This window comes from Nannobrachium achirus, assembly GCF_963921795.1.
Source record: "Nannobrachium achirus genome assembly, chromosome: 18".
Classification (NCBI taxonomy): Eukaryota; Metazoa; Chordata; class Actinopteri; order Myctophiformes; family Myctophidae; genus Nannobrachium; species Nannobrachium achirus.
The window spans coordinates 21552325-21566553 of NC_137825.1; the positions used below are offsets into that span (position 1 = coordinate 21552325).

The 14229-nt window shown below is 42.0% G+C and overlaps 1 protein-coding gene across 1 annotated transcript; it reads left to right on the top strand.

Annotated features, from left to right (window-relative positions):
- Window positions 1-780: 780 nt before the first annotated feature.
- star2 (steroidogenic acute regulatory protein 2) lies at window positions 781-12295 on the top strand (the record flags this gene model as incomplete). The annotated part of the gene is made up of 7 exons (XM_080747283.1): window positions 781-844; window positions 3029-3160; window positions 3463-3599; window positions 4380-4538; window positions 6825-7009; window positions 10112-10205; window positions 12191-12295. The coding sequence occupies 7 exons, from the start codon at window positions 781-783 to the stop codon at window positions 12293-12295; spliced, it is 876 nt and encodes a 291-aa protein (XP_080603409.1).
- Between the last annotated feature and the right edge of the window lie 1934 nt (window positions 12296-14229).

Genomic DNA, 14229 nt, shown 5'->3' on the forward strand with positions numbered 1-14229 from the left:
ACCCTTGCAGAGTTATGGGAGTCCATCCATGGCATAATGAATATAAAACAAAAAAAGATATATATAAAAAGTTTGATTCCCATGTACCTGACAAACTACTTCTTAAAGGTCAAGGATGTTCACGATCATAACACCAGAGGCAGCTCCACTAATCATCATCAGCGTAGATTTAACACTAAACAAGGCGCTAACTCGTTCTCCTGCTATACCATCAACATGTGGAACGCCCTTCCACAAGCCCTAAAGGAGAGCAAATCCCTAGCCTCCTTCAAAATTGGTATGAAAAGTCACCTTCAGACAGCAGCTACCCGTGACTTGTAAATAGACTAAGCCCCCATGCTCCCCCCCCCTTTTTCTTTGTATTCTGCCTTTTGTATTTGATGTTATGCTTTTGAAACTGATATTATCCTAGATAAAGTACTATGTTCTATCCGTCTGTCTTTCAATGTTATATGAGATACTTAAAGTGTGGTTCCTGTGGAAATAAGCCTCGGCTTTCTAGGATCTCCTTTTAGTTGACCTTGTACCAGTGATTTGTACTGTCATGAAACTGTACTTTTTTCTATTGCAAACTTCTAATAAATTCTTCAATCAATCAATCACAACCACTGTTTTATGTGATGCTTTATACAAGTGGCCCTGAGGGGGGAAAAGAATTCAGAATATAGATGCTATCTTTTCTGCCAGGCTCTTATCTTTCAGGACGTCCTTCACAGGCCTTTTATAAAGCGGAGCGCTGCGCTCCAAGAGGCTGCTGTCGTGTGCCGAGAGTCAGACAACATGCTGCCTGCTGTTGTGAAGCTCTGCTGTGGAATAGCCTACCCACACCTGAGGAGCATGACAGGTAATTGACAAACATGCAGACCAGTGTTTCTCAAACTTTCAAATTGCAATGTCTCCCCTTAACTCTGACTGTGTACAAAATGGAACCAGATGAACCCTCTGAAGGGTTCATTTGGTTCCATTTGTACGCTGTCAGAGTTACAGCTGGGTCAATTTAGACCCCCCCAAAAGGAACCCACTGAGTCCCTGTAATCCTCTTTGAGAACCACTGATGTAGACAGTGGTGGGAGAATTACTCAATTTGTTTTACTTAGCCTAAGTAAAAGTATCAATACTGCAGTGTAGAAATAGGCTTGATTGTTACAAGTAAAAGTCTGGAATTCAAAATGTATTAATTTATTTTACGTAGAAACTCATTATGCAGAAATGTCCCATTTCATGTTTCCAAATGTATAAAATCTGTAGGAAATTGCAGATCTACAATAGATATACTAATACTGTAGATTACTAATACAAAACATGCATTAATAATAGTTATAATAACCATAATGATAACGATTAACCACTTGAGCCAACAAGACGCATTGTGCTTGTAGATTCTGATGCCAATACTTTTACTCAAGTCAATTTTTTAATGCAATCTATTTTATATTGTTCCTATTGATAATTTATTTAAACCCACACTATGTAACTTTCCTGTTGTACCCCAGATCTCCAGCACAAGTGCTGACATTTATTTAGAGTTTTATTTACCACAGAGGCTCTATTTTTACCAATAGAGCCTGCCTGCTGGCTCTGGGGAGAAATTGAATTTTGTCAAACCAGAAACATGATCGTGTCAAAGGTTGTGTCTAACCTAGACATAAGATCTCAGGCAGGGGTCTTTAACAGGGGGTCCAGGACCCTTAGGGGGTCCTCAAGGTCAGGGGATCCTCAGGTCCTTCATAGTTACAGGGGGTCCGCCAAATCGGTTTGTGATGGGGAACATTTGCCAAAAATAGCAGATCCACAAGCTCACAACGCCTTGCAGCGCAAGGTATTGTGAGGTTGTAGATCGGCTATTTTCTGAGGATTGGCATAGAGGGGGAAAAGAGTAGACCAAGTAAGGAGCCAACGGTCAAGTTGACTATGTATTGAGCTGAGGGTTTGAAAGGTGAACTGTCTGAAAACACACATTAACATGATTCCAACATATTAATAGAATAATAATAATGAATTGCATTTTTATAGCGCTTTTCTAAGCAAGTTGCGAACTCAAAGCGCTTACAATGGTTCATTCATTCATACATTGGGATGAATAAACCATCAATGAAGTCTATAAAGCAATCTATGAAATCTATATGTGAAAGCTTTTATACAATATGTATATATATCTATCTCTGCTAAGGGGTCCTTGGGCCTGAAAAACTTTGAAGACCCCTGATCTAAGGGTCTCAAATAGAAGATCATGGAGACCAAATATAACCACCACCCCGATTGTGTAAGTCAGGGGTGCCCAAAAGTTAGATCTGTTCAGGTAGACGACATGGCTCTGTCACTTGAATCAAGGTGACTTGATTGATTGACATCAAGAAGGGCCTGTCATGAGGGGAGCCTTCCTGGCTTCTAAAGTAGGCAACGCCCACAATGCAATGCTTTGTTTTGAAGAACCAGTAGCATTACAAAGTACCCAAGATCCTACCACTTCCATACAGAATGGGATGAAGACTTTTTCCCCCCACTACTTGCCATTCCAAGTGTGTTTGTCTTATATGTAACGCCAGTGCCACTATTCCAAAGCTCCCTCAGGTAAAAAACAAACAAACATTGGGGTGAGTAGATCATGTTGAGCTGCACTGATGATAACCTCTACTTTGGAGGTGGAATTGATGTCTCGTCTCATTTTAGATGCACCGTAACTAAGAGTTATTGGACATTGTCGCTGTTCATTGAAACCTCATAACTCCGTGTTTCAATTGTGTATGTTTTAATTTTTCTTCCCGTAAATGAACACCCTTCTTCATCTTACAAGAGTGTTGCGCAAAAGTATAGTGAAAGCAGCAGATCTACGTGCTGTGAGCTTGTAGATCGGCTATTTTCACTCAAAAGAATGTTTTTTAAAATAACATACAAGGTTTCCACTTGACAGGGACCACATGTTATCAGGTTCAGGTAAAGTGTGACTCATTTAAAGTGTGACTCATTTAAAGGGCGACTCATTTAACTCATGTCTCATTGAAGTCCTTTGTGGTTCACTCTCACACAGGACTGCAGCGCACAGCCGTGGTTGTGATTGGCCAGGAGATATCATCGCACGGGCAGCCATGGGCACGCAGGCAGGTTTCAGCAGAGTGGATGCGGTTCATGATGGGTCTGCAACCTCGTTCAAACACTGCTGGTAAAGACCTCGTTTCATGCATTACATGCAGTAAGGCCACGGACCCCCATGGCCATGACACAGAGAGTGTGCAAATGGAACCAAATGGACCCATTTGGTTGGACCCTTACCAAATGGGTCCATTTGGTTCCATTAATTAGCACACTCTCTGAGCTACAGAGCTAGCCTATAAGAGTCCATTTGGTTCCTAACTATTCATTGATAACCACTGTCTAATAATATACATTTATTGAGGGTTTGATTGCTGAATGATTGATACTGTATTTAAATAAAATATATACTGTATATAAATACTGACGCAGAAGCCAGAAAAGAGGATGCAACACCCGTTCCTCTGAAGGACAAAGACCTGTTCTACGTAAATCAAGGCCAAGAAGCAATGAGGAAAGCCCTGGATATCTTGAGTGATGACAGTGGATGGAAGACCGAAGTCGTAGAGGTAACTGTCTTGTGATTGCTCACAGTGTTTAAAGGCATAGTATGTAACTTTGTAATTTTTGTCTCCGCCAGGCCGAAAGGCATGGCCGAGATTAAGTTTTGCACCCTGTCTGTCTGTCCGTCCATCCGTGTGTCTGTCTGTAAACAGATAATCTCCCGCATCGTTTGGCCGTTTGCAGCGAAACTGTGCACACACACTCCCTGAATGCCAGAGCAGAACCTCTGTCCCTAATCTTTCAGATGGACCTGTTATAGCGCCACCAGGAACCCGATTTTTGTAAAACAATTTTTTTGACAGTACTCTAGACAGATTTTGTCCAAATATCACGCAAATCGGTACACAGCATCTCTATAGTCATTAAATGAAACCATTCTTTTCAAATCAGCCTCATGGTGGCGCTATAACATGCCGATTTGTGTTTTTACCTATAACTGCACCCATTGTATGCACACTCCCTAGAGGCCAAGGAAAAACCTTTGCCCTGCATTTTCACCAGACATTTTGTCCACAGTAGTGATTTTTCATATTCCATCCTGATTGGCGAATTCCGAACATTGATGGCCCACAATAACCTACCTGACCTGGCCGAGACCTGTGCTCTGAGGAGCACTTTTTCTAGTTACGTTAAGCTATATTATCAATAAAATCGTAGTGTTTTGTCAGTTATTTTGGGGGCCCACTTGCAATATCTATGCTAATAAACCGTTCGTCGTTCAGTTTGTACCTATAGAGACCATTTTTGCTGCAAACCAACCTCTGCTTCTCCATCCGGTCTTTCAGGACAACGGTGACGTCATCCGCAGCAAAGTGATGCAAGGATCCAAGAAGGTCTTCCGGCTGGAGGCTGTGCTCGACGCCAGTCCCGAGGAGCTCTACGGCGCCCTCTGGCTCAGGGTGGAGGACATGCACACGTGGAACCCCAGCATCCACCGTATCAAAGTAAGACCAGTGGTGGAGCAGCCTGGGGGGGGGGGGGTGGGGGGGTCTTCAGTGTGTTGACAGTGAAGTGAATTCAAGGACTTCTAAGACCTTTTTAATACCTCGGTTTAAATATGATTATTTTTGGAGGGTCACTCGCAGCCTGAAAAGGTTGTCTGGCAGCATCCCAACATGTCCATAAGTCCACTCAGATTCTTGCTGAGTGCACTTGCTGCATGCACATGCTCAGGGGCGTCACACCAAATTCTGGGCCCTGGGTACAAGGATTCACTGTGGGGCCCCTGTGCTTTTTAACAATTGAAAAACCCTCCACCGAGTGCCGCGCTGCGAGCTTGTAGATCTGCTATTTTTGAAAAATCTTGAAAATCTTTGAATATTTCAAATCCCTCTAAGGTTTTTTGAAAAAAAATATGTTTCTATGTCAGTGGTGCTCAAACATTTTCATGTGTATTTGGCCACGGACCCCCATCTCAAAATATTTAGTTCCAGGGACCCCCCCAGAAGCAAAATTTGAGTTGCAAATGTTGGCTTAAAATATTTTCACTCTGCTTTTAGTCCATTAACCCTGCATGCCCTGGTCACCGTACGTCACTCTGCTTTTAGTCCATTAACCCTGCATGCCCTGGTCACCGTACGTCACTCTACCACTGCTTTTAGTCCATTAACCCTGCATGCCCTGGTCACCGTACGTCACTCTGCTTTTAGTCCATTAACCCTGCATGCCCTGGTCACCGTACGTCACTCTGCTTTTAGTCCATTAACCCTGCATGCCCTGGTCACCGTACGTCCCTCTGCTTTTAGTCCATTAACCCTGCATGCCCTGGTCACCGTACGTCACTCTACCACTGCTTTAGGACCTGGAACGCAGATATACAAGATCACAGTGCTTGTAGATCTGCTATTTTTGAAAAAAATCTTCTTTGAATATGTTGATTCTATAAATGTCTTCTAAATCCTTCTTACAAATCAGGGGTTCTCAAAGCTTGTAATGTCAAGGACCCCCAAAATTACATGTATTTGGCCGTGGACCCCCATCCCGTGGCCTTGGACCTTAGAGTCAACTTGTGTTCCTGTTGAGCCACTTTCCTCCCCCTTGTGACGCCCCTGCACATGGTTGATGAGGAACTCTAATGCATTCACACTAACACTTTTCCTCAAAGCGTTTCTTTTTCTCCTCCACTACATGGGTGTGTCTACAATGTCAGAAACATAAACACCACCTTTGTTCTACCCATTACTACCCATTCAAACCGGGAAAGCATCTTTGTGTCATTTTAGATTTTAGCTATTCAAAACATAGCAGATATACAATTTTTTTTTAAAAGATCGCAGACAACCAATCTGAAAATGTTTTGTGTGATGAAGGACCCCCGGAAGAGAATATTTGTGTAAAAAAAAAAAAAAAGAAGCTAAATTATATTTTTTTTAAATCTAAAATGTTCAAAAATAGCAAATATGTGAGCTTGTACACCTGATATTTTTGAATAGCCAACATTAAAATCTAAAATGACACGGCTGAGATGAACAAAGGATATTAACTGCTTCAACTGCTTCAAAGTGTGTTTGGATGCATGGCTCACAATCCACTCTTCCTGCACAAAATACAACCAGCGATGAAAAATCCCAGCACGTGCAGATGCATAACATAATCCCATAAAGGACATATATTGCTGCAGCTCACACTGATAGCCTTAGACTCTCAGCATCAAATGGGATCCTGATCCTGATAGCAGGGTAGTGCAGAGAATGTTAGAGAGGCAAGGGCTGAATTCTCTAAAAGGGCCTTTTGGTGAAAATATTGAAAATAGCAGACCTCCAAGCTCACAACGTGTCGCGCTGCGACGCGTTGTGAGCTTTGAGGTTGGCTATTTTCGGGGCTTGATACCACACTGAACTAAGCATAATCAAGTCAATACTGGAGATGTGGCATAACGGCATGGATTTCTACACAGAGAGGGCAATTCTTTCAACATAAGATGCTGCATTCAAGATCAGGAGAGTTTGGACAAGGCAATTATTTTGAATGCTGCCTTCAGGTATGGCATGGAGAGAGGGCATTTGCATGTCTTTCACCATAGTAAAAACTGCATTCATGGTCTGGAGAGGGCACTTTTTACAGACGGTAACGGAAAGGGGCAGGTGCTCAAGTCCCCTTTGATGTCTATGTGTGCATGTGCCTGCGTGCAGATGCATATCATAATGCCATATAGGACATATGTTGCTGCAGCTCACAATGATGGCCTCTCAGCCTCTAAATGGGATCCTGCCTTTCGGTTTTCCTTGCAGGTGCTCAAGCACGTCGGACCAGAAACCATTGTCACACACGAGGTGTCCGCCGAGACGGCGGGCAATCTGATTGGCCAGAGGGACTTCTTGAGCGTCAGACACAGCTGCAAGCACCAATCCTGCATATACCTCGGAGGAGCAGCGACACAGCTGGAATCCTTCCCACTTCAGAAGGGCTTCGTTAGGTGAGAACATCTTCATGGCTTTAGTAGTAATAGATTGTGCTGTTCAGGTTTCAAGATGAAGCTGAACATCTGTGGCCGTGAACATTCATTCACGGCCACTGGCTGTCAAAAGCGAATTGAAGTGAAAGAAAACGTAGACGTATTTTATAGAGTCCGATATGAAAGTAAAAGTCAGACTCTGTAAAACACGCATGTATGAAATAGTCTTCATCCAAGGCTTTCAGCTGCCTCTTAAAGGCACCCCTAGTTCACCCCCCAAAAACGTATTTTCTTTTTATTAAACATTTGTTTAGCTTTTGTCGCATTCCTAATCCACAATTCGATGACCCGCCATGTTCATCAAAGTATTGGCTCAGGAATGCGACAAAAACAGAAAAATCTCCATGAATTCAAGGCTTCATGGGGTGTGTAATTGATAGAAAATAAGTACGTTTTTGGGGGCAAACTACTCCTTTAAGCCCCATGCATACTTGAAAGTAGCAGTGCTTGTAGCTCTGCTATTTGCAGAGTGCAATAAAGTCATCCTAACCCTAACCCGAATAAATTAGGCTTTAAAACTGGGGTTCTCAAATGTTTTATTTTCAAAGACCCTCAGTTTGATATGCATGAGAGGCCAAATTACCCCTATTCTGCATAATGTTCTATCTCTGGGACCCTATAGTCTGAAAGAAACAGAAATGATACATAGCCCTGAGGGACTCCAATGGGGTTGAGATGAGGTTAAAACAATTACATCGTGGGTCTTGAAGAATGTACATGTCTTTATACTATTACATTATGACACAGCGAGTATAAAGCTGTTCACACAAAGCACGTGTCTGGATGTTATTCTCTTCGGGGACCTCCACATGAAAGAGCTTAGCCTGGAGCTATCTGACATTCATTCACACATTTGCATAAATAACTACACTATAAAATCCTGACTCTGAGAGGGGGTCCATTTAGTGCACAGGCTTTGATTTTGAATTTGAGAAAATAGGAATGCATTTCAATCCGTTCTGTGTTTTTATGTTTGTATGAACGAAAGCACTTATATTTGAGTACCTGGCTGATAAGGGCACAGGATATTATGATGTGTTTCCTGCAGGGACGTGCTGGCCATTGGGAAAAGCGGGACAACTCCCGAACGGCCGGTTCATTCTCGGACGGTCCAGGCCGGGCCATTAGGAAAAAATAAAACTGTTTGCACAAAAGTAGTGAAAACAGCAGATCTACAAGCACACAACGCCTCGCACCGCGAGGCGTTGTGTGCTTGTAGATCGGCTGTTTTCACTAGTTTAAATCATTTTTTAAATGATAAATACAAAACAAACGGTTTTGGACATACAAGGTTTCCACCCAACAACAACAAAATATAGGCCTAATTCATGTAATTGGCCCACTGGCTTGTCACTTGTCATGATCTGAAATGGCAAATCTTTGAGTAACAGCAGCGCTATAGAGAGATCTCTCTCTCTATAGCGCGCAATGAGGGCCTCTCCAACTCCTTTTCCCGGGCTGAATCAGGGGCCCAGCACGTCCCTGGTTTCCTGAACCATTAGTTGGGAATTAGTGCATCACGACATTGAGTCATTGTGTGAAACACATTACGATGTAAAAACGTTTGGTGTGATGGAGCAAAACCACTCCAAACTCAGATGTAAGTAGCTACAAATGGAAGGAGGTGACATGTAATGGACGAACAGACTGCATTCAAAATTCAAATGTGTCATTGAAAATGTACCCTGCCGAGGTGAAAAAAGGTAGCTGAATGAACTACTTGAAAGCTATGTTGAAAGTAGTGAATCTAGCCACAAGCTATTTGTACATGTACACTGGCATATGAGAGATTAGCCGGGGACCCAGTCCCTCAAAATGGTAGAGGATCTGTGATGTTCTGCCGCACTTTATATTTATGTTTTTGAGCGGTGGTCACAACGCTCCTATACGTGGCCGTGTGTGTGGGTCTGTCTGTCTGTCTGTCTGTATGCGTGTCTGTCTGTATGGTGTATGTAGCCTGTATGTAGTACCTTTTGTGACCACACATGTTAAGGGAGGGGCGCTGTTGTTCAGGCCAGGCCAGGCCAGACACCCACCCACACACACACACACACACACACACACACACACACACATAATATATATATATTTGTTTTGCTGTTGCGCAGCCTCCACGACCACCGCTCAGTTCACACGGGTGTGATTTTTCTATTAGTTTGGTCATTAAGGTCCACAGAATGAGAGGCCTGCTCTGCCGGAAACATCGCGAAAAAAAGTTATGGCCATTTGTATATTCACTGTCCCATTGACTCCATTACACAGGAAAAGAAATATATTTAAAAAAAGAAAAAAATCTGCTTTAAGTAGCTTGTGAAGGTCCAAACTGCAGGGTTTTCATGATTCTGAATCCATTGCAAGCATTTGTTTTGCATGAAAAACATTCCTTGGGCTAGTGAATATGCAAATGGTCATAATTCTTTTCGCGATGTTTCCGGCAGAGCAGGCCTCTCATTCTGTGGAGTGTGGACCTTAATGACCAAACTAATAGATAAAACAGAAATAAAAAGTGCGGCAGAACATCACAGGTTCAACTTTATTCCTTGAGCTTTTGGGCTTGTGGGTCCCCGACCTGATCATTCACTTGTATAAGAATGGAACTGGGACAAATTATCCAGTGGTTCCATCCCTACCTTCTCATAGTTACGGCCCCATAATGCCTCAAGGATCCCTGCAGGGTCCCCGGACCCCAGTTTGAGAAGCACTGCTTCAAAAGACAGCAGGGCAACACATTTTCCAATTCCCGTGTGAAAAATGGTACCTATACGGTATGTTATAATTTGGCATTCTCATAAACAATAAATGTTATACATTGTGGATGTCATCATTTGGACAGCTAAATCTGCCATCCCCACATTCCCCACACTTAGCTCACGCAGAAGATTACCTATTTTCTATCAATTACACACCCCACCAGTACTCTTCCCAACACTGGTGGTATTAACGAGTGCTGTGTTCTGTGCAATGTTCTAGAATCCATTTGAGCATTCCAAGGATCCACTGTACCGTCTGCTTATTGATTTGACTTGTGTGTGCATGACAAACAATGTGCTTGTGTGTCAACAGAGCGGAGGACGGGCCCACATGCATTGTTATACAGCCCGTGGCAGAGGATCCTGGCAGGAGTCGAATCACGTGGCTCCTCAACATGGATGTGAAGGTGGGGCTCTTTCTTCACACTGTAGCATTTTTTTCTTTTCCTGAACAGATAGTAAAACACACACCATTTTGAAAATGCTTAGAACTTCTTTATGATATTTTTAAAATAGCAGATCTACAAACTCACAACGCCTCACAATGGGACAATGTACTAGAGTATAAAAAGGGCTTAAAGGGATACTCACCCCACAGAGATTTAGTTTTTTTAGTTTTTGTCGCATCCCCAAGACAGTAATTTCATGACCAACAGCAGTTCCCTATGGAGACACGAAGGAAACACTTTGTGTCTCCATAGGGAACTGCTGTGGGGCATCAAAATGATTATTATGAGGAATGCGACAAAAACAAAAAACTAAAAACTAAAGAAATCCATGAATTCAAGTCTCCATGAGGTGAGTAATCGATAGAAAACTCTTCCGAGAACAGGTGTCTGCCAGGTCAGATATAGTTATTCACGTTATTCCTGGCCCCGCCCCCGGCTTCCTGTTCACATCCTGAAAGAAAATAAAAAACATCATTTGGTTTCCTGTGTCCTTGCATTAAAGTGTCAGTAGAGGCGCTCTGGGCTCTTGGCTCTGAATGAACCGGTGTTGCCATGTCTGCTTATAATAAGCAATTTGTGTAGTTGTTTATTGGGCTTACTTTCTAATATTTTTTAAACCAGTGGTTCCCAAATCTTTTCATATCAAGGACCCCAGTGTAACATATTTGTCCACAGTTGCAGACCCCCATCTGAAAATATGTGGTGCCAGGGACCTCCACACAGATTTATGTTGTTAAAATCTTTCAAAAATATTCAAATTTCTTTTTTTCCCCTCAATATTTTTTTAAATAGCAAATATACAAGCTCACAATTTGTGCGCTTGCTGATCTGCTATTTTCAATTGTAAATGTAAAGTAGTATAGCCTAGTTGCTTCTGTTGGGCTTATTTCTTTGGCAAAATCTGGCAACAGACAATTCCGTGTCACTTCCTTACTTGGGAGGAAGTGAAAAGATGTTTTTTTAAGCACACACCCTCTGTAAAAGAAAATGGCAGCCTCCATAGAATGGCCAGGAATATCGTGAATAGGCCTAGGTAAAAACATGAATCTGCCTGTTATAGCGCCACCATGAGGCTGATTTAAAAAAGGTGAAGTGGCATTTCTTCCTTGGCAGTGAACTATCTTTAGAATAGTTCACGCAAAAACATACTTATCAATTATCAATTACACTTTTTTAGTTTTTGTCACATTCCTAAGCCAATGATGACCGGGGTCATCGGTCAATAGGAGACTCAGTAGGAGACTCAATCGAGTCTCCACCCGGAGACTATAAGTTATCAAAATATTGGCTTAGTAATGTGACAAAAACTAAAAATCTCCATGCATTCAAGGCTTCATACAGTAGGGTGTGCAATTGATAGAAAATGAGTACGTCTTTGGGTGAACTATCCCTTTAAAGTGGTTCAGATGAGGTTAAAACGATTAAATCGTGGGTCTTGAGGGATGTACACGTATTTTAAACTATTACATTATGACACACAGAGAGTAAGGCTGTTGTGAAGCTATTCTATTCATACAAAGCAGGTCTATGGATGTTATTCTCTTAGGGAACCTCCACACGAAAGGCTTGCTGGGCCGCCTGAAGCTATCTGACATTCATTTTCACGTTGTGCCATTTAGTCACACCATTTGCATAAATAAAGTTCCCGGCGTCGTCTTATCTTTCCCCCTCACATTTTTATTTTATGACATTTTCTTTGAAGTACAGCTCAGTAAGACATAATACTAGTACTACCTGCAGGATGCTGACAGGCGAAAGCAAAATACAACTCCATCCTTCACAGTAGGAGTAATGAAGATGAAGGATAGCAGTAGTCGTGGAGAATAATAGAAATATTTTCTATTTTATTTTATAAGAACATAGAAAACAACACATCTAAGAGAAGGAAAGAAAGAAGACAAATGTTCCTGGTGTCCAAAAAAAGACTTTTTTTTTTTTTTCAGGGTTGGCTGCCTAAATCCATAGTGAACCAGGCCTTGCCTCGAGCTCAGCTGGACTTCACCAGGCACCTACGAAGACACTTGACAGCGCGGGCCACTCTAGGCTGACAGTCACACACCATACCAGGAGAATACCAGGAGAGACACCCAGGATTTCGACCTGATTCATACTTTTTTGCGAGCTGGAAAACAGCCAAAACAGATGACCTACAAGCTAGGAAGTTCTAAGCTTGTAGATTGGCTATTTTTGTTGTAAGTATGAATCAGGCTTGAGTGTAGCTGCTTCACAGAAACGGTGGCTTTCAGTGAGAGCCGCCGGTTTAGTGTAGTTTCCCTGCAGTGAGGAGTGCATGGTCAAACACTATATAGTGCATACACCCTCTCCTCTGCCTGTCTAGATACACAACCTGCCTCATAATAGGAATTATTGTACTACTGAGCCACCCAAACCTCACCAAGCATTGTAAAACCTTGTCCATGGTATGACATTGCTTACTATAGCTTTTCTATGAGAATATTATTAATGACATGGACTGTTGCCTTTTGTAAAATGAAAGAAACACAAAATAAACGACAGAAACATTGCATGTTTGTGTTGCTCTAATTATTTCCCCAGCAAGCAAGTTGCTCTAATTATTTCCCCTGCAAGCAAGTCGATACAATCAGAGACAAAATCTTCATGAACCATTTGGTGGGAGAGTCATCATGTGAAACACATTACGATGTAAAAACGAATGGATGAGATTGAGAATTATTTCTGGTGTGATGGAGCACAACCACTCCAAACTCCTGTAAGTAGCTACAAATGGAAGGAGATGCATGCCATGTGATGGACGAACTGCATTCAACAAAATGTATGTAAAAACCCAAGAGCTAATCTGTTTGATTAGAAAATAACTTTTCTATTTTTGGTAACTTATCAAGTTATTTATATATAAAGGGTAAAAGGTGCATTTATATAGCACCTTTCTCCAATGAGCTTTATGATGGAAAAAAACAGAACACAACATTAAATATGTGAATATTTTTATGTTTCTCTTGCTTCGACTTTAAATATGACCTCAAATATTATTTCAGTGTGAAAGACCAGGTGGTGTAGTGGTAAAGCACAGGACTTGTAAGCAGAATGTTGGGGGTTTGAATCCAGGCAGTAGCAGCTTTAACTTTTGTCCATAGGAAGAGAGTCTAGCCCGCCTCCCTCAGAGGGGCTTAACATTTTAAGAATTAAAAATAAATATTTGTTTCGTTTGCTTTTCCCCTTCTTCTCTGTCTCCGCCTACTCAACTTGAGTAGTTGCTTTCAGAATCTCGTTAGTGTCGCACATGGTACATTCTGATGTTTACAATCTTTCAGGGGTTTGCATTGGACCATCTTTCGCGATTTTTCATTTCACAATTCTCCCTTGAACCATCTTTCGGGTTTTTCCATAACATCTTTCGGGGTTTTCTTTACACGATTTTGCCTTGTTTCATCTTTCGGGATTTTCCCTTGGACCATCTTTCGAACTTTACCTTCACCACTGGTGAGGTTTGAACTCGCAGTCTTGGAACTGTCATCTTTCGACTTTACCTTTACCACTGGTGAGGTTTGAACTGACAGTCTTGGAACTGTGAGGCATTTTCTTAACCACTGTGCCACTGTGGTTCTTACTTTATCTGTTTTCTTGCACGCTCTTAAGTGAAAGATCAGAGGTAAAGGTACAAGAGCCAGGTAAAACTTTGAAAAATCCCTATACTGGGTTTGAACCAGGAACATTTGGCTTGACAGTACTGTGTCTACTCCACTGCACCACCATGGCTCATACAGCTATGGTTCTCTTGCACTATTTTAAGTGAAGATTAGTTGAAGGCATAGGAGCCGGCTAAAACTTTGAGCAACATCCTTGCGGGATTTGAACTAGTAACCTTCAGGCTATAAGGCGTTCACCTTAACCACTACTCCATGAAGATTTGCACAGGTTCTATTCTATTACACATTTTCAGTAAAAGATCAGATAAAGGTGCAAGAGTGAGATAAAAGCTACAAAATCCTTTGCTGGAGTT